This window comes from Lucilia cuprina, chromosome 5 (assembly GCF_022045245.1).
Source record: "Lucilia cuprina isolate Lc7/37 chromosome 5, ASM2204524v1, whole genome shotgun sequence".
Lineage (NCBI taxonomy): Eukaryota > Metazoa > Arthropoda > Insecta > Diptera > Calliphoridae > Lucilia > Lucilia cuprina.
The window spans coordinates 41,321,574-41,343,605 of record NC_060953.1 but is presented as its reverse complement, the minus strand read 5'-3'; the positions used below and the strand labels follow the sequence as shown (position 1 = coordinate 41,343,605).

The 22,032-nt window shown below is 29.2% G+C and overlaps 2 protein-coding genes across 3 annotated transcripts in view; one reads left to right on the top strand and one right to left on the bottom strand.

Moving 5' to 3' along the window:
- Window positions 1-9,616, bottom strand: part of LOC111686280 (tyrosine-protein kinase Abl) — a 99,644-nt gene extending 90,028 nt beyond the window's left edge. For both annotated transcript variants that reach the window (XM_046952325.1, XM_046952326.1), the window contains exon 1: window positions 7,974-9,616. In XM_046952325.1, coding sequence (XP_046808281.1) covers window positions 7,974-8,283 — 310 coding nt within the window. In that variant the 5' untranslated portion in view covers window positions 8,284-9,616. The remainder of the gene's footprint in view (window positions 1-7,973) is intronic.
- Window positions 9,617-12,589: 2,973 nt separating this feature from the next.
- Window positions 12,590-18,767, top strand: LOC111676670 (steroid hormone receptor ERR2). The gene is made up of 3 exons (XM_023437638.2): window positions 12,590-13,207; window positions 16,320-16,922; window positions 17,525-18,767. The coding sequence occupies exons 2-3, from the start codon at window positions 16,350-16,352 to the stop codon at window positions 18,551-18,553; spliced, it is 1,602 nt and encodes a 533-aa protein (XP_023293406.2). The 5' UTR covers window positions 12,590-13,207; window positions 16,320-16,349; the 3' UTR covers window positions 18,554-18,767.
- Window positions 18,768-22,032: the final 3,265 nt, after the last annotated feature.

Sequence of the window (22,032 nt, the reverse complement as noted above, 5' to 3'; positions counted from 1 at the left end):
ATGCTAATAACAAATGTTTAATAAACTTTATTAGTATCTTTATAAAGTAAATTAATTCCGTCAAAAATGCAAATATGTAAAATGTTTTAAAGCGATTTAGATGTTTAACCATCAACAACGAATTATGCTTAAGCACGCTTATGCATTTTTCTCTAGACAAAATTCTTAATTTCCATAATAAATTATGCTTTTTACAAAAGAAGAAGAAGGCAAAATTGTAAGTTTGATTTGTAAACAAAAAAAAAAACATTTTTTTTTCATTCATTTAAACTAACCTCAATTTACAACAAACAAATTTGTTTTTGTCAAATTATTTAATACCAGAGACCAATGCGTTTTTATTAAGCGAAAACAAAAATCCAAACCAAATACGAGCTTAACTCACTGGCTGTCTGCTTTTGTAGCAATTTTTTTTTTTTTGTTATTTTATATTTTCCGTTAACGTTCACTTAAATTAAACAAATTGTTTTAAATTTTTTTCAATTGCACTCAAGGTCCAACGCGAGGTGTTGAAGCTTATGATGACACTTGGTCACGCATACAAATGGAGGGAGGATTCAGAACTACTAATATAATAACAACAAAAAGAAACAGCACAAAACTGCTACAGAAGACTCAACAATACTTTTTACTGTTGTAAGAAACAAAGTAAGAGCTATTGTTTGAATGAATAAGAATTCGTAATTGTAAATGCCGGCCGGTTATTGGAACATAAGAGGATTTGTAATGTTTTTACCATCGAGCGAATGTTGTGGAGAACAAAGAAAATGTAAAAAACATTTAGGAAACTAAAACCTTATTATACTTAATAGGAAAAAAAGAACTGTCTATTGCTGAGTGCGAAAGAAATTGCAGGAAAGAGGTTAATATGATCAAGTTAAGGTTTTTTGGTATTTTCAAAAAAAAAAAAAAATATTAGTTTTTTTGATCAAGTTAAGGTTTTTTGGTATTTAAAAAAAAAATATTAGTTTTTTTATTTTATAGAGTCTGTTGTGATTTCTATAAATGAAAATGGTAATTAGAAGTCAACATGCGGTTAATTGGCGGAAACACGTTAATAGAAAAGGACTGAAAAAGGGGTTCATGATACAAAGACATCTTCCAGGTCTATCTATCTATCTATCTATCTATCTATCTATCTATCTATCTATCTATCTATCTATCTATCTATCTATCTATCTATCTATCTATCTATCTATCTATCTATCTATCTATCTATCTATCTCTCTATCTATCTATCTATCTATCTATCTATCTATCTATCTATCTTGTATAACAGTTTACTAGAAACAAAATCTTTATAGCAGTTTCTTGTATAGAAGAGATCGTAAATAATAGTATTCTCTATAAGAGTTTTTAGAGGATTTTTTGGTATAACAGTTCTATCTATAAAAAATTCCTGATTTTTCCTTATAGAAATGTATTTAACTGATTTTTCAATAAACATTTTTTGTTAAGAGTATACAGATAAATTGTGTATAACAGTTATTTTACGGAAAAATTTATATATAACAATTTTTCTTAAGAAAACTTTGTTGTAATAGTTTTTTCTACAGAAAAAAAATCTAAAAAAAATATTTTCTATAGAATAGTATTCTCTATAAAAAAATCTTCGAAACATTTTTGTTAACACTCTTTTCTTAAGAAAAACTTACATGTAAAAGGTTTTTCTAAAGTGTACAATTTTTGGATTATAACAGTTTTCTAAAAATTTATTTTATTTTTAATTTAGTTTAACACTTTTTAAAATATTTTTTTGTAAAAATTTCAATTTTCAAATAGAAAACATTTACAGTTTATAAATTCTTTTATTATTTCAATAAAATTTCATTCCCCTTTTCCCCAAACCTTTACCAAGTGTCAAAGTGAAATTTTTTTACTTAATAAGATTTCTTTAAATTTCACACATTTTATTAAAAAGGTTTTTTTTTGTAAATTTTTTCTTTTTGTTTGCTGTGACTTTGAGTTTGAGTTGCATTGAAGACAATTCACACACAAACTCTCGTACATTAACCCACACTATATAGTGTTATGAACACAACCAACAACCACCCACCCATTTAACCAGCATTCATTGTACATCAGTTTCTGTAACAAAAGAAATGCTCACACTTTTTAATCATATTCTTTTCTCATATTTTTTTTTGTAAATAAATCGTCGTGTTTGTTGTTTGAGTTGCTTTTGCTTATTAAATATCAGCGTATGCGTGCGCATTTATACAAAATATACAATATAGTGAAACATGTTGTCTTTTCTTATAAGAAATTGCATTTACAACAACAACAAGAAGTATTTGGGAAATACAAGAATTTATTCATTTAATGAATAGCTTCTCCTTTTGTTTTCTTTTTCTTTTTTATATTTTTTTCTATAATTTTATACCTTAACACTTCTGCCTTTTAATAAATTCCAATTTTGTTTTAATATTGTTAATATTTGTTATATTATTGTTATAATTTTATTTTAGCTCCTTTTTATTACAAATATCCTTTGGATGGATAACTTTTCCCTTTACAACTTTCTTTTTTTTAAAGAGTATTTCTTTGCTTCGTCTCTTTGTATAATGTTCTCTTTTTGTAAACAATCTTTATTGTTTGTGTATGGTTTTTTTGTTGTTGTTATGATATTGATTCAACTTTTGTTGTTGTTGTAGTTGTTTTACCAGATAATATAAAGTGCAAAATAAACAATTTCAATTCTTAAGTCAATTTAATTTTCATTTATTAAATGCATATAAAAAACCTGAAATATTGTTTGATATTTGTAAATAATTTTTGAGAAAGGGGAGCGGGAGTGGGGTGTTTGTAACCTCTCAAATATTAAGTAAATATTCAAATATAAAACAAACAACTTTTTATACCCTACACCACTTTAGTGGGGAGGTTATATTAGGTTTGTGCAGATGTTTGTAACGCACAGACTGTCGAGAGTTTTAACGTGAGCACCTGCCGTATCGGCCTTATCTCACGGTGGTCTTTGTCACCCACAGGGTAGACTTTGTCTTCGATTAAGACTCAGGTGGCAATTTTTGCACATTGGCTATGACCGGTACCATGCGCAAGTACTTTGCTGGAGTACTCAAGCTATCTAATCTCTTGCCAAAGTAGTCACGTTGTAAGACAACCACACTACTATGGCTCTGTTGATTCGGCAACAGCACCTAGAAACGTAACCGGTGGACCGAAGCACGATTCATCAATAAGCCGTAGACATCGTTCTTACTCACAGTGACACGCTGTCTGATATGAACAGAGTATACTCTGAACACATCTGGACAAGGAAGGAAAATTAATTGGTATCACATGTATATGATACCTTTCATCCATCATCATTCAACCCAGCACACATCTCATTTATTCGACACATTCATAGAGAAAAACATACGACACACTCATTTAGGTATACGGGTGGGGTAAGGCCCGCATACCTCTACATTCATTCCGTATCATATACAATTGACACCAACCCATTTCCAACGCTTAGTCCCACAGTCACTCCTCTGTGGGGTATCTGTTGATTTTCGGCAACAGCACTGAACTTATTCCGAAATATTGACTATTATCATGCATCAGTCTTTTAACCGCCACTTTTACTCTTCCCGCGAATTTGGGTTCAACCAACAGCCACTACGTGGATCCCGAAGGAACCTCAACCAACTGACCAGCCAGGACATAGTCCTGTGGGCAACTGGCCACCCGTAGTACCAGATTATGCGGTGCTCTGGTCTGACCTCTGGCAATCTATGCAAGGACTAAGCCAAACAGTGGACTGAGACAACCAATTTTTCAATCCCGGTCAGATTGGAGGTATTGGGCCCTCTTTATACCCCGGGATTGCAATAACACCAAGGCGGAGGTCTCGCCAAGGTAACATGCCCCCGGGGGGGTTTGTAACGCACAATAATATTGGTCCTATACACACCTTAAAGTATATCAATCAACTCAGAATCATTTTCTGAGCCGTTTTATCTATGTCCGTCCTTCTGCCTTTCCGTCTGTCCATGTAATTCTTGTAATCAAACTACAGGTCGCAATTTTGAAGATAATGTAATCAAATTTGGCACATGATCTTTTATGGTACCGTAAATGAAGCCTATTGAAATGGTTGCCCCCATACAACCGAATCCCCAAATAGGGCTTTTAAACTTTGTAATCAAACTACAGGTTGCAATTTTGGAGATAATTTAATGAAATTTAGCACATGATCTTTTATGGTACCGTAGACAAAGCCTATTGAAAATCGTTTACATCGGGCCATTATTTCACCTAGCCCCCATAAAACTGAATCCACCGAATAGGGCTTTAAAGTTCAGAATTACGTTTAATATACTCATATTTCGACAAAAAACCTGCAAAAATCAAGTTCTATACAAGACTTGATGATCCTAACGAATATCGTAATAAAAGGTCTTCATGTGACCCCAGCCTCTATGAAAAGACCCCATCAAAACTTCACTAAAATGCCCACAATTTTATTCAACAATAAACGGCTTAAGTATGTATATCTGAGGCAAGGTATAATTTAACTTAAATGCTTTATTATGGCAACTACATCAAATAATATTTTTGTCAAAGGTATAGGGTATTATATGGTCGGCCTCGCCCGACTAAAATTTCTTACTTGTTCTATAATATTAAAGTTCTAAATGTCATTTCTTAGGTTCAATTTAAAGTTGTTGAACTTGTGTTTTAATAATTCTTTTTAATGTTAAAGAAAGTTTTTATAAACTTTTTAATAAAAATCACAAAATTTCTTTAAATTGATTTGTGTTTGATTTAATTTATTTACGGTTTAAACTTGAAACTAAACAGATGTTTATTGAAAAATAAACTCACACCAGGTATTCAAGTTCAATTTTTATGTTAATTTAGTTTTTATTATTATTTATAGATAACTTTTTAATATTTCTTTTATTTGTTTAAACATCTGGTTTATATTTAAGATAGAAAATTTATTTTTGTTTGCAAAAAAAAACCAACCGTTAGTTAAAGGAGACACAAAATCAATTCAGACAAACTTTAAACAAAAATATTGATATTTTCTTTGGGATTTAAATGTGTTATAAATGAAAACAGTTATACAGAAATATTGCTACAAAAAAACTGTTATATAAACATTTTTCTATAGAAAAGAATTGTTATACTTTTTCCTGTATAAGATAATGTCAATAGAAAAACTGTTATACCCAAATTTGTCTATAAAAAAACTGTTATACATAAAATATATTGAAAAACTAGTATACACAAAGTTTTGTTTGGAAAAAAACCTATAAACAACAATTTGTCTTTAGAAAAAAAAGCTCGTATAAGTGTAATACCTAAAATTTTATAATGAAAAAACTGTTATACATAAACTTATAGAAAAACCGCTTAAATACCAAATTGACTATAGGAAAACCGGTTATACATCACATACACTAAGTTATCTATAGAAAAACTATTATACACAAATTTATCTATAAATAACCAATTAGACTATGGAAAAATTGTTATACACCAAGTAGACTACAGACAAAACTGTTATACATAATATTTTATACAACAAATTATCTATAGAAAAACTGTTATACACAAATTTGTCTATAGAAAACCAATTTGACTATGGGAAAAATTGTTATACACCAAAAGGACTATAGACAAAACTGTTATACATAATATTTAATTGAAATACTGAAATGATTATTGGCGATAGGGGTGAATATTTTAAAACTGTTATACATGGGAAAAACTCCAATAGACCAATTTTTCTATAGTATTTCGATTCGAAAGAAAAAGTTAACGAAACACAATGTATTTAAAATACAAATTCGAAATATTTTTCTTTCAAATCGAGTTACAGAGTAAAATAACACCCCCCCCCTCACTGTTATACCTTAATTTTTTGTCAATAAAACTGTTATACCTCAAAGAGTCTATACAAAAAACTGTTATACATATATTTAGAAGATGTTATACACACACAATAACTATTATACACATAAACATACATATTTGTATCGAACTACTACTGTTATATAAAAAACTGTTATAAATCATGTAGACTATAATGATATTATATGGGAGGTGCCAAGTCTCCCTTAAAATTCTGCCCGTTATACCCAAAATGTTCAGATGAATGTCAAAGTTCTTTAAACTAAAATTTGCAGACTCAAACTCAAATAGTTTCTCAGATATACGAATTTTTCTATTTCATTGATATGGGGTCTCCTAGATAAAGTTCCGCCCCTTTTTCTTCAGAATGATCAAAAGTAATTTGATTTTGTAAAGTAATTGACTTTTGTATTTAATACGTATGTGAGGTGCCAAGTCCCCCACTGAAAGTCAGCCCGTTATACTCGAAATGTTTAGATGAATCTTAAAGTTCTTCAAGTAAAATTTAAAGATTTAGTTGTTTTAGTTTCTCAAATATATGAATTTTCTATATAATTCATATGGGAATTTTAAGTTCCCCAGATGGAAGTCCGCTCTTCCTTTTAAATGTTAAGATAGAGTTCTACCTGCTTTTCTATTTATTTCTATAATTTTTCGAGATATACATATTTTTGTATTTAATTAATATGGGATGTACCGCTCACCCTCATGAGTAGTCTGCCAATTTATTACTCAAAATCTTTACCTGGAAGTTATTCATGCAAAACTTTATGATATGTGAATTTTTGTATTTGATTTATATGTTAAGTGCCACGCCCTTCAATGCTAGTCCGCCCACTTTTTGTCCTAAATAATTATATTGCCACTAAAGTGGTTTCGAGGACCTTAATATGGGCGTGGCACAAACACACATTTATTTTTATATATACTAATGGATAACTGTTGTTAACGCACGATAAGAATTATTAGCATAGAAAGAAAGAGTCCTTGTATTTACTAGGAATATATAAGTTCTCCGGCTTTTATATTCGTCTTGTTAAAACAAGGCAAAGACACCATCTGTTGAAAATATTGTTGTCATTTGAAAGTTTTATCTTTTTAATTTTAAATAAAAGTTGTGTTTTAGATCTAGTTTTTAGAACTAGATATAAAACATCCTGTTCCCTGCAGATGACAAGATATTTTAACATTTGCCGGTCCTAGAAGCAAATCAATCTATTGTGTAACAAAAAAACACAGAAAGCTAGACCAAAGAAACCAATAAGTTTTATAAACGCAATTTCGTTTCCACGACAATGGGATCTTCACTCCGGAACGACCCGAGTCATACTCGGCCAAAGTTTGTCAACCCAGCGAAAGCTGTATCAACCGAAAGTTTTTTCCCCAGGAAAGAACTATTGGCCACAGTCGAACTGTTACAACAACAACATAAAAGCAATCTGGAGAGATTACTTGGGCAAAGGAAGTTAAGTTAAGAACTTCTTCATCCATCCTGTTGTCTGCAGGTGTCAAGTTATTTTAACATTTACCCATCGAAGGAGCAAATCCTTATTGTGTAACAAAAAACTCAGAAAGCTAGATCTGGAGAGATTAATTGGGCATAGGAAGTTAAGTTAAGAACTTCTTCATCCTCGCTTAAAACTGAAAACTTTTGGGAAAAAAGACATATTCAAGTCCACCAGAAGGTTAGACTTTTTGTGGAAATGACTTATTCATAAATTTTTATCAAAGTTTTATAAAATGAAATTTTCATTCAAAATTTGTTCCATAAACCTACGATAAATGTTTATAAATAAAGGCAGTAACTCTTTAATGTTTTTTCTAAATTAAAGGAAAATTTTACCTGCCTGTTTCTTTAATGCGAACGAACTTCCTTTTCAATTTTATATTGAAAACAATAACAATTTTTTGAATTTATTTGTTCTTTTCAATAAAAAACATAAAAATTGTTGTTCGTTTGCTTTTAAAGGATTAGGCCTTTTAACAGATTTTATAATATTTGAATAAAATTCCAATTAGATTTGTATATAGAATCACAATAATTCACAATTTCAAATAAGAAATACTGCATATAACAAATGTAGGTATAAGATTTAACTTACCATTATGTTCTGTAAAGATATTCAAACCAATTGGATTGCAGCGATTATCCTTGGGATTATGACACGATGCTGAAGAGACACCAGCCGAACGATGTAAACCACTAGAGCCGCCAACACCACCACTAACAGCAGCTGATGGTAAAGAGGATTTTATGCGGGAGCCACGTAATGTAGAACCAGCACCTAAAGCATTAACCGGCAGGCCATGAGAACCCACCGGACTGCTACTGGAAACACCAATACAACTAGCGGTACCACCATGGCTGCCGCTAGAATGTGAACCACGTTCTTTGCCTTGTTGAGCACCCATTGTGGTTTTCTTTTGTTTTTTTGGAAAGTGAAGGGGTCAAAAGGCCGCCTAAGAGAGTTTACAAATTTAAGGAAAATAATTTCCTTTCGTTTTTACTTTCCTCTAGTGAATAGTAGAGTTGTTAAAGAGAGTAAAGTAGCAATGATTGTTTTTTTTTTTTAGAATTACACCAAGTATCAACTAAAACACACACACACATACACATTTATAATACTAACAACTGTAGGGCGAAATAACGGTTGTAATGAGCAGCAAAAAGCAATGTTGTCAAACAGCAGAAAGAAACAAGGAAATTGTAATGAAAAAAGGTGGTGGGTGGGTGTTAAAGCTGGATTTCTTTGCTTTTTATATAAAGATTTTTCGTTTTACTATCAATTATTTTAGGCAAAACATATTTTTCTTTTTCTTTACACAAACAAATGTTTAACACTTTTTCTTTTCTCAAAATATTTATTTTTTCTTTTCGTTTTAAATTTTTTCTGTATTTGCTTATGTTGTTATAATTCGCACTTGTAGTAGACACCGTATCCAAAGAATGTAACTACAAAAAGGAAGTTGCAATCATTAAAATATAAGAAAAAAAAACTACAAATTGATTTTTTTTTCTTTTCACCAGAAATTTTTCCTTATTATTGTTGGTGGACACAGAAAAACATTAAAATTGTTTAAATTTGTTTTTTTATTTTATTTAAAGCTTTTCAACTAAATTTATTTGGTTATTACTCGTTGCTGTAATCTCCCCAACACTTTTATTAACACGCCCTAAACACTAGAGTCGTTTGTCGTTGCTGGTGGCTGTGACTGTGGCTACGAAGGGAGCACTTGCACTTCAATGTCTGCACTTTTTTTTCAATAAAATTTTCATTGAAAACTTATTTTATTTGTTTATTAATTTCTTTATTTTGCTTGAAAACATTTTTTTCTCTTAATTTCCATATTAGATACATGATTTTTTTTTACTTGTCAGCTTTTCCCTTACAATTCTTGTGTGATTTCCTTTTTTTTTTTCTTCCTACAAAATTTTTTTAATTTTATAATTTCTTATTTTCTCACCAATTGTCTGGCGACAATTTTTTTTTACACATTTAACAATTACTTTCCACTTTTACTTCACATTTTTCTTTTTTTTTCTATTTATTTTATAAATTTAAACTTTTCTCTTTACACTTTTTCTATGGGTTTTATGTATTTATTAATTTTTTTCTTCTGTAAAATATTTATTTAATTTTTTTTATTTCTATTGAATTTCATGCGCACCGCAAAAATTTATTAATTACACGTCGTGCGCCTTAATAGACATTCCGACTGCATTTGTTCGTTTTTCCAATTTTTCTTGTATTTCTTGACGTAGTTGTAAAATTTCGTAGTAAACTATTTCATTGTTTTCCATTTTGCTTTTGTTACGTTTTTCGTTTTTGTATATTTCTTTTACTTTTACTAATTATCATGTTTTTTCTTTTATTGTATGGTTTTAAAAGAACAGAGTTGTGTTTATAGGTAGTAGTATTATTTCCCCATTAAACATCTAATTGGAAATTTTTGTATTTGAAATGTGTAGTCGTTAGAAGGTGAACAAACTTTATGGAATTAGGGGGGCCAGCTATTTGGAAAGTAATTTAATTAGTTTAGGTTAACTTTTTTTGAGTATTTTAAATATTTAAACGTATAAATTATATTTCTTTCGAATTTTATTGTTTGGTAATGTTAAAATGAATTAAATTAAATGAATTATAAACATGAGAGATGTAAGAACAAAATTTCATTAAGTTATCATTTTATATGGACACACAGATGGACAGACTCAGAAATTGATACTGAACCGATACTTTAATGACCAATTTTTTGGACGTTACAATTAGCATCACAAACTCAAATTAGTATTAAAATTTAAATAAAACAAAGTAAAATTGTATTTCATAGAATCTAGTATTTTGTTGTTATATTGAAATTTGATGATATTTATTAAAAAAAAAAAAACTATAAATATGTAAATACGAAATTTATTATAAAAATATGAAATACAAAGAAAACAAAGCAATTTGTTTTGGAAAAATTAAAAAATATGCAAAATATACTATAAAAATGTTGGAAATATGCAAAATATATGCAGTTAAAGCAAAATATGCAATTTATGTATTTATAACAAAATAACCAAAGAATTTATAGCAAATTCTTTGGTTCGAAAAGAAAACTAGTTAAAAGTAAAAGCATTTGCATAGAAATCTTTGCCCTGTTAATAATATATGAATATATGTAGTGTAGTGCTTGTTCTCGGCACAACATTATTTTAAAATTTTATTAATGGTGGACTTAAAAAAGCCAAAAATGTAAAAAAATCAATCTCTATGAGCCTTTGAAGTTTTGAAAATATAACATTTAGGCAATGTACTTTTAAAGCATGTTATTTCATGCAAATAACATAGTGGTGATTAGTGATATGTATTAAGTCAATTAACACCATTCCAGAACAAAGAATGGTTCGAATATATTTTGTTATTATCATCAAAATGTTTGTAAAAACAGAATTTATAAGTTTTGCATTAAAAAATTTTAAATTCTAGGTGAAAATCGTAACCAAATTGAGAAAGCATAATTTTTTTGTAGCATAAGTTCTCAGATGAGATTAGGATTCAAAGTTACCTATTAAAAAAATATTAAAAATAATATTTTTTTGTCAAAAACATTTAATTTAATTTTAAAATGTTAAGATAAATGTTAAATTTGGATAAAATTTTTAATTTAATAAAATTGTTAAAATTTTACATATTTATATACTTATTTATTTAAAAATTAATTAAAATAAACATAATACATACTAACATATACAAATTTAACAAGAAAATAATAGACAGTTTAATAATTTACTAAAAAAAACTTTCCAATTTTTAAAATATAAAAATTTTCAAATTAAATAGATCTTTTTTGGAATTTAAACAAATTTAAAAATTAAATTAAAAAAATTTATATGAAAATAAATTAATATGTATAAAAAATAAAATTTAAAAAATTTTTAAATTTCAGAAAATACAAATATGTTTTATTTTTTTAATTTAATAAAATTTTCAAATTAAAGTTTAAAATTTAGCTAAATTTTTTGTAACACAATATAGATTTCACACAAAATAAGAGATCTTAAAAAAATTTAAAATTTAAAAATATTGGAAATTAAAAAAAACTAAGTCTAAGTAAGTAATAAGTCTATCTGAAATGCTAAAACAGTTCAGTCTTTTTCTAGATATTTTAACTTAACGTTTAAAACCAATATTTAAATCAAAATATTTAAAATATATATTCAAATTTTTAAAATAAATTAAATAATTTTGAAATTTTAAATTTAACAAAACTTTCAATTAAAAAGAAATGAAATTGAACATTTTAAAATTTTAGAAAAAATATTCTAATTCACACAAATTAAGAAATCTTACAAAATTTAAAAAGTTAACAAAATTTAAATTGTATTTTTTAAAATATTTATAAAACTAGAAAAAATTTTAAAACTTCTTCAAAAAATTTTATAAAATGTTTGAATTTTTTCATATTTTTTTTATGCTGAAATTTTTAAACTTTAACTTAAATAAAATTTTAATATTTTACAAAATTTTAATATTTGAATAATTTACAAATTTACAAAAATGTTTACATTTATCTAAAATTGTACAATTTTTGATAAAAAAGTGTGATTGAAAGTGTAATATAATTAAAAAAAATTGAATTTGATATTAAGTTGAAATTTTGTTAAAATATAGAATTATTTTAAAATTTATCTAATTTTTTTATATTTAACTTATAAGTACTTTTCAAACTTTACAAAATAAACTTTAAAATTTAACATATTTAAAAAAAATTTTCAAACTTTAAACGTAAATGTTGACTTAAAATTTGTGTAATTTTTAAACTATTTGTTTTTAAAAATTTTTTAACTTAAAAAAAAATGATAATTTAAAATGTATTCATTGTAATTCTTAATTTTCTTTATTCATTATTGATTTTTTTATATATTATTATATCTATATTTATGTAAATTTGTACAATTTTTAAACTATTTGTTTTTGAATATTCCATAAATTTTTCAAATATAGAAAATAGAATTTAAGTTCAAAAAAATTCGATAATTTAATATGTTCTTTTTGCAATTCTTAATTTTCTTTATTAATTATTGAATTTTAATAGTTTTATGTCCTTTTTAATTTCCCCCCTTAGACAGTTAGTACTTTTTACTCATACCCAACAAACTGCTACCCAAAAATACAACCCTGTTGTCTAGACACATAAATTTTGACATTTTACTTTTGATGTTAAAATAAAAAAAATAAATTTCCATTTTTAACAAAATATTTCGTAAACTTTCTGTTAATTAAATTTTAAAACGTTGAGAAATTAAAAAAAAATTATTTTAAATAAAAAGCAGTGCAACACATTGCAATCAATTAATATCCAAAAAGCCAAATAAAAACAAAGAAAAAAAAACAAATGATTCCATAATGGTTTTATTGTGGTTATTAAAATCAATTATAAGCAAAAAATCGATTATTGTGTAAAAAGTTAAAAAAAACAGAAAGCCATAAAATAATTTTCCTCTTTTTTTTAATAAATAACGAAAAATAAATTATTTAACGGCACAACATGAAGATATAAAAGATTTTACTTTCCACGTATTATAAATTTTTGTATATTGTGGAGCACCCCCACCTGCAGCAAAGAATAAAAAAAAGCTGTCATAAATTTGCATATAAATTGTTTAACGTCTGCTGTTTAACCAAGCCAATTTAACAAAGAGAAATCAAAAGATCAAACATTCAACTTTGGAATTTTAAGCAAAAATAATGTATTTTTTTAAAAAGAAAAAAATTATTCAGTTTTGAAAAGCGCATTAAGAAAATATAATAATATAGAACGCTCTTGTAAATCCATAAATAAACAACAAGTAAGTATTACTGCAAGTTAATTTTTATTATTATTATTAAATAAATAAAAATGGTTTTGTTTGTTCATTTTTATAATTTTGCAAAAAAAATTGTTGAAAATGTATTTTTCTTATCATTTGTTTTGATTTGTTATTGCTCTTTCTGTAGTTTTTTTATTATTTTTGTATTGTTATTCGTTGGTTGTTATTGTTATTGTTTATTACAATAATACATTATTGAAGTGCCGTTAACTAGTGGTTACTACAATGGGAAGGAAAGCCTAGAGTTGTAGTTGAATTAAAGAAGAGACAAAACAAGTAAAGTTATTAGTAACGAATCGTGACTCAACTATAAAGAGTCGACAATACGCAGTTTCCAAGTAACTGAAAAGTGGATACTTAAGTTTAATTCCATATAAACTCTAATTCAGTTCTATTTTAAGTTCAAGTTTTATTTTAGTTCAGTTCTAGTTCAGTTCTAGTTCATTTCTAGTTTAGTTCAGTTCTAGTTCATTTCTAGTTTAGTTCAGTTCTTGTTCAGTTCTAGTTCAGTTCTAGTTCAGTTCTAGTTCAGTTCTAGTTCAGTTCTAGTTCAGTTCTAGTTCAGTTCTAGTTCAGTTCTAGTTCAGTTCTAGTTCAGTTCTAGTTCAGTTCTAGTTCAGTTCTAGTTCAGTTCTAGTTCAGTTCTAGTTCAGTTTTAGTTCAGTCTAGTTCAGTTCAGTTCTAGTTCAGTTCTAGTTCAGTTCTAGTTCAGTTCTAGTTCAGTTCTAGTTCAGTTCTAGTTCAGTTCTAGTTCAGTTCTAGTTCTAGTTCAGTTCTAGTTCAGTTCTAGTTCAGTTCTAGTTCAGTTCTAGTTCAGTTCTAGTTCAGTTCTAGTTCAGTTCTAGTTCAGTTCTAGTTCAGTTCTAGTTCAGTTCTAGTTCAGTTCTAGTTCAGTTCTAGTTCAGTTCTAGTTCAGTTCTAGTTCAGTTCTAGTTCAGTTCTAGTTCAGTTCTAGTTCAGTTCTAGTTCAGTTCTAGTTCAGTTCTAGTTCAGTTCTAGTTCAGTTCTAGTTCAGTTCTAGTTCAGTTCTAGTTCAGTTCTAGTTCAGTTCTAGTTCAGTTCTAGTTCAGTTCTAGTTCAGTTCTAGTTCAGTTCTAGTTCAGTTCTAGTTCAGTTCTAGTTCAGTTCTAGTTCAGTTCTAGTTCAGTTCTAGTTCAGTTCTAGTGTTCAGTTCTAGTTCAGTTCTAGTTCAGTTCTAGTTCAGTTCTAGTTCAGTTCTAGTTCAGTTCTAGTTCAGTTCTAGTTCTAGTTCAGTTCTAGTTCAGTTCTGGTTTAGTTCTGGTTCAGTTCTGGTTCAGTTCTGGTTCAGTTCTAGTTCAGTTCTGGTTCAGTTCTAGTTCAGTTCTAGTTCAGTTCTGATTCAGTTCTGGTTCAGTTCTGGTTCAGTTCTGGTTTAGTTCTAGTTCAGTTCTAGTTCAGTTCTGGTTCAGTTCTGGTTCAGTTCTGGTTCAGTTCTAGTTCAGTTCTAGTTCAGTTCTAGTTCAGTTCTAGTTCAGTTCTAGTTCAGTTCTAGTTCAGTTCTAGTTCAGTTCTAGTTCAGTTCTAGTTCAGTTCTAGTTCAGTTCTAGTTCAGTTCTAGTTCAGTTCTTGTTCAGTTCTAGTTCAGTTCTAGTTCAGTTCTAGTTCAGTTCTAGTTCAGTTCTAGTTCAGTTCTAGTTCAGTTTTAGTTCAGTTCTAGTTCAGTTCTAGTTTAGTTCTAGTTCAGTTCTAGTTCAGTTCTAGTTCAGTTCTAGTTCAGTTCTAGTTCAGTTCTAGTTCAGTTCTAGTTCAATTCTAGTTCATTTCTTTTTCAGTTCTAGTTCAGTTCTATTTTATTTCTAGTTTTATTTTATTTGAGTTCTAGTTTAGTTTAATTCTTGTATAATGTTTATTTGTAAATATAGTTCAAGTTCAATTCTAGTTCCGAGTTAGTTCTGTTCTACTTGAGTTCTAGTTTAAAACTAGTTTAGGTCTAGCTTAATTCTAGGTTAGTTCTTTTGTTGTTTGCCATTTGCTCATATATTTGACTATAAAATGATTCGAATTACTGTCATCCTAAAGATATTTGTCAGTGGTGGACTTGTATAACAGATATTTAGTTGTTCTCGTGCAATTTTTCAACTTCATTAGATAAGATTAAATTGAAGTGTTATTTATATTATTTATTTTTTTTATATTATTTAAACGAAATTGTATAAATCTATTATATCATAAAGTTGTAATTGGTTAGTATTTTATGAAAATTAGAAGTATAAAAGAGTATTTATTATCCATTAAAATATCCCATTAAAAATGCCTAAATTAGATTTATTTATGTTTAAGTTTTATAAGTAAATTTCATTTTCAATAAATACAATCTGACCCTGAGCCATATTTCCCCCACATTGCATGTGTACTAATAAAATGACATTTTATTTTTTTTTTTTTTAATTTTCGCATTAAAATTGAAAATATTTTTACATTTTGATTAAATTCATTATTCCATTACTCGCGTCTCTCTTTCTCTGGGAATTTCTGCTCTCCGATCCATACTGGAAAAACGGTTGGAAATTTTTAATAAAATGCATGGCTGCCACCTTAGAAATCTAAAATTAATATGTATTTCAAACAAAGAATCAAATCTATTTTAATTAAAAAAAAATCATCACTTTAAGAAAAAATTAAGCAAAATTACTAATACCTTATAATTTAATTAATTAAAGTCACATGTTTATTATTTTAAACCCAAAAGAAATTTTTAAAATTCCCCCATAAAGGCAACTCTGTTTTGAAATCTCTTCAACAAAAGCAATGCAAAAAAAAACGCATTAGTTTATGGCAGCAATATACATACATAGAGAAACTATAATGTTGAGTGATTATAATCAAATGGTTGGAATAACTGACTGACTGTGGCCTTAGTACAGAAGTAGAATGTAAAAGTAAGATAGGGGCATATTGGGAGAAACGTTTAAATTCATATTCTATCAAAATAAAAAAAAACAATTGTAAATATGTGATAGTGTACTATTTGACATTTAACTAAATTTCTATCATTATAATCTTTCATATCTTTTGTTGTATATTTTTATTAAATATTTATTTAATGTTTATCTTTCTTTTATATTTGCAGTAAACAAGAAACAATTTATTACTACAAGCTATGACCGACAGCATGAGTGTCCTTAATATAAAACAGGAAATACAAGATACAACCTCAAATCTTAATAATATTAATTGTTTTAGTCCCTCTACTACCACAACAGCCAATAATAGCAGCAGCAATAATAACAACAGACGTAACAGTGGTTCAAATAGTGGTGGTGGTACAGCTAACGGCATGAAATCCTCTCCCTCTGTTTCCCCAGAACGTCAAATGTGTAGTTCTACTACCACTCTAAGTCTCAACAGTAATGGTTCGTATAATAATGGTGAGGAGTCTGCTAATAATGGATCCTCCAACGCCCAAGGTTCAAATCCTAGTCAAAGTTCTAGTTCAGGCAATTCTATACGTGATGAACTAAGACGTTTGTGTTTGGTGTGTGGTGATATTGCTTCCGGTTTTCATTATGGTGTAGCCAGTTGTGAGGCTTGCAAGGCTTTCTTTAAACGCACCATACAGGGTAATATTGAATACACCTGTCCGGCCAATAATGAATGTGAGATCAATAAGAGAAGAAGGAAAGCCTGCCAGGCTTGTCGTTTTCAGAAGTGTCTGCTAATGGGCATGTTAAAGGTGAGTGTAATGTTGTTGTCATTTTATGGTAAACTGAACCCTATAAATCTGGGAAGATAAACTGGAACTGAACTAGAACTGAATTATAACTGAACTAGAACTGAACTAGAACTAAACTATAACTGAACTAGAACTGAACTAGAACTGAACTAGAACTGGACTAGAACTGAACTAGAACTGAACTAGAACTGAACTAGAACTGAACTAGAAGTGAACTAGAACTGAACTAGAACTGAACTAGAACTGAGCTAGAACTGGACTAGAACTGAACTAGAACTTAACTAGAACTGAACTAGAACTGAACTAGAACTGAACTAGAACTGAACTAGAACTGAACTAGAACTGAACTAGAACTGAACTAGAACTGAACTAGAACTGAACTAGAACTGAACTAGAATTGAACTAGAACTGAACTAGAACTGTACTAGAACTGAACTAGAACTGAACTAGAACTGAACTAGAACTGAATAACGAACTGAACTACAGCTGAACTAGAACTGAATGAGAACTGAACTAGACCTAAACTAGAACTAAAAATTTAAATCAGAATTTTATTAAAATCTAAATTCTACTAATACGGTTTTCATTATTATGCATTGCAGGAAGGCGTACGCCTTGATCGTGTTCGTGGCGGTCGGCAAAAATATCGACGCAATCCCGTTTCCAATTCATATCAAACAATGCAATTACTTTATCAATCGAGCATCACCTCTCTCAGTGATGTTAAAATACTCGATGCCCTTAGTAATAATGAACCTGATCTGTTATCTGTTAAGTCTGTGCAACAAAACAATAATGGCGGAAGTTCTTCATCCTCCCTACTCGAGGATGAAATTGCCACAACCAATTCATCACCTACCAATGTCAAACACGAACATCAACATAATCTTTTAACGACAAATAACGATAATGGGGATATATCACCACCTTCGACCCCGACTTCTTCGACAGCGGCTAGTTCGAATACAGCTTCCACCACCACAAATTGCATTTTTCAATTGAATTCATCGCCCACTAATAACAATAATGATGCCCATGATATATTGGGCACCTTGAGTAATTTGTATGATACCGAACTGGTGCATGTTATAGGCTGGGCCAAGAGTATACCCGGTTTTGTGGAGCTGCAGTTAAGTGATCAAATGAATCTGTTACAGGTCACCTGGCCAGAAATATTAACACTTCAATTAATATTTCGTTCATTGCCTTTTAATGGTAAATTATGTTTTGCTTCCGATCTTTGGATGGACGAGCTATTGGCCAAAGAATGTGGCTACACAGAGTTCTATTATCATTGCTTACAGGTGGCCCAACGTTTGGAACGCATTTCGGTTAGACGTGAAGAATATTATCTACTTAAAGCTTTGATTTTAACCAATTGTGATATCAATTTGGATGATCAATCCTCCTTAAGGGCATTTCGTGATTCCATCTTAAATTCTCTCAATGATGTGGTCTATCTATTGCGTCACAGTTCCGCTGTATCGCATCAACAACAACTGCTACTTTTACTGCCTGCCCTGAGACAAGCCGATAGCATATTACGCAATTTTTGGCGTAGCGTTAAAGCCAAAGGCTTAGTTACTCTAAAAAAGTTATTTGCCGAAATGTTAGAGCCGGTATCACGGTGAGGTCTAACAATTTCACAATCTTAGCATTTCGTTCATCTAAATAGTTGTAAAACTAAAAAATAGTTAAAATATTATTTGTTGAATTTTAGTTTTTTTTTTTCATTTTAAGTTTAATGTGAATTTATTATTTTATTTTAAGCGAAAAGATATGAAGGAAATCTTATTTAATTAATAACTAATGGCAGTGGTTAGATTACCTCAGTTTTGCTGGAAACTTTAAGTTGTTTTTTTTTTATAAGATTAATTATTAGTTTTTAACAAATATTTAACCAAAGAGTTTTCTTTTGAATTTAAGATTAGTTTTTGGTTTTTAGTTTAAAGTTTTAAAGAAATTGAAAAAGGCTCATTTATGAAACATTTAGAAAAGATATAGATATCTAAACAAAATTATATAACAAAAAATCATTGTAAGTTATCTTTTTTATACATATATTATGTATAAATATGTAAATAAAATTTCTATTTTTAAGAATTACAAAAAAAAATGTAATAAGAAAAGTTATTTAAAAATTTGAATCTGATCTAACTTCTTAAGAACTGAACTAAACTGGACTAAAACTGAACTCGTTTTGTATGGCATACCATTTGAAATGAACTACAACTGAACTAGAACTGAACTAGAACTAGAACTGAACTAGAACTGAACTAGAACTGAACTAGAACTGAACTAGAACTGAACTAGAACTGAACTAGAACTGAACTAGAACTGATCTAGAACTGAACTAGAACTGAACTAGAACTGAACTAGAACTGAACTAGAACTGAACTAGAACTGAACTAGAACTGAACTAGAACTGAACTAGAACTGAACTAGAACTGAACAAGAACTGAACAAGAACTGAACTAGAACTGAACTAGAACTGAACTAGAACTGAACTAGAACTGAACTAGAACTGAACTAGAACTGAACTAGAACTGAACTAGAACTGAACTAGAACTGAACTAGAACTGAACTAGAACTGAACTAGAACTGAACTAGAACTGAACTAAAACTGAACTAGAACTGAACTAGAACTGAACTAGAACTGAACTAGAACTGAACTAGAATTGAACTAGAACTGAACTAGAACTCTACTAGAACTGAACTAGAACTCTACTAGAACTGAACTAGATCTGAAATAGAACTGAACTAGAACTGAACTAGAACTGAACTGGAACTGAACTAGAACTGAACTAGAACTGAACTAGAACTGAACTAGAACTGAACTAGAACTGAACTAGAACTGAACTAGAACTGAACTAGAACTGAACTAGAACTGAATTAGAACTGAACTAGAACTGAACTAGAACTGAACTAGAACTGAACTAGAACTGAACTAGAACTGAACTAGAACTGAACTAGAACTGAACTAGAACTGAACTAGAACTGAACTAAAACTGAACTAGAACTGAACTAGAACTGAACTAGAACTGAACTAGAACTGAACTAGAACTGAACTAGAACTGAACTAGAACTGGACTAGAACTGAACTAGAACTGAACTACAACTGAACTACAACTGAACTACAACTGAACTAGAAATGAACAAGAACTGAACTAGAAATGAACTAGAACTGAACTAGAACTGAACTAGAAATGAACTAGAACTGAACTAGAACTGAACTAGAACTAAACTAGAACTGAACTAGAACTAAACTAGAACTAAACTAGAATTAAACTAGAACTAAACTATAACTGAACTAGAATTGAACTAGAACTGAACTAGAACTGAACTAGAACTGAACTAGAACTGAACTAGAACTGAACTAGAACTGAACTAGAACTGAACTAGAACTGAACTAGAACTAAACTAGAACGGAACTAAAACTTAACTAGAACTAATGCTTGTCGTTTTCAGAAAAGGCTGCTAATGGACATGTAAAAGGTGAGTATTATTTCATGGTAATCTAATCACTCTAATGCTGGAATATACACTCAAAGTAAACTAGAATTTTACTAAAACTAAACTAGAATTGAACTAGAACTTAACTAGATATACACTAGAACTGAATTTTGATCTAGACTAAAACTAAACTATCTTTATTCATACATATAAAAGCTTATTTTAAAAGCTTTCCAACGGCATACAATTTAATAAAATCGGTTCAGTATTTCCAAAAATATCGTTATATAGGAAAATTCAATAAAAAAATAGTAATTACCGCATGCCCTAAATTATTAAATAATTTATTTCAAGCGAGACACCCTTGCTTAAACTTCTATCAAATTTAAAAATTTTCCAACGAACATTTTTCACATTTTTTAGTCATGAACGGAAGTGTCGCTCCTTAAAATTTAAAGAAATGACAGCAAAAAATATTAATTTTCTAAAATTGCCATCTAAATAATTCAGAAACAAATAGCTTAAATAGCAAGGATTTAGCATTTCGTGGTATCAAATTAAAGAATTTTTAACAGATTTTGAAATAGTTCCAAAATTTCTGTTACCGCCATCTTTATTAACGCGGAAAGTGAGTGAGACTTCAAAAAGCTAAATCAAAAATTGCAACACCATTTTATGTTAAAATGGATATGAAGGAATAAGTTGAGACATATTGCTAATAATTTGGTTCATTTTAAAATTCGATTTTTTAACAGACTCGCGCAATTTCAGAAATCAATGGACAATTTTTAAAATTTTGATTTTTTTGCGTCAAATGAAAATATTTGAAAGAAATTTTCTAAAAATATTGACAACTTTAATATCGCCCTCAAAATTAACGCGAAATTTATTGTTACAACTAAGAAATCCTTTGGTCCATATTTCTGAAAGCGTAGCTCAGGATGCATTAATTGAACTGAATTAGAACTGATCCAGAACTGAACTATAACTTAACAACAACAGATCAGAACTAGAAATGAACCAAAACTGAATTAAACTAGAGTTGAATTAGAACTGATCTAGAACTGAACTTCAATTGAACAAAAACTGAACAAGAACTAAACTAGAACTAAACTAGAACTGAACTAGAACTGAACTAGAACTGAACTAGAACTGAACTAGAACTGAACTAGAACTGAACTAGAACTGAACTAGAACTAGAACTGAACTAGAACTGAACTAGAACTGAACTAGAACTGAACTAGAACTGAACTAGAACTGAACTAGAACTGAACTAGAACTGAACTAGAACTGAACTAGAACTGAACTAGAACTGAACTAGAACTGAACTAGAACTGAACTAGAACTGAACTGGAACTAGAACTGAACTAGAACTGAACAAGAACTGAACTAGAACTGAACTAGAACTGAACTAGAACTGAACTACAACTGAACTACAACTGAACTAGAACTGAACTAGAACTGAACTGGAACTGAACTAGAACTGAACTAGAACTAACTAGAACTGAACTAGAACTGAACTAGAACTGAACTTGAACTGAACTAGAATTGAACTAGAACAGAACTAGAACAGAACTAGAACAGAACTAGAACAGAACTAGAACAGAACAGAACTAGAACAGAACTAGAACAGAACTAGAACAGAACTAGAACAGAA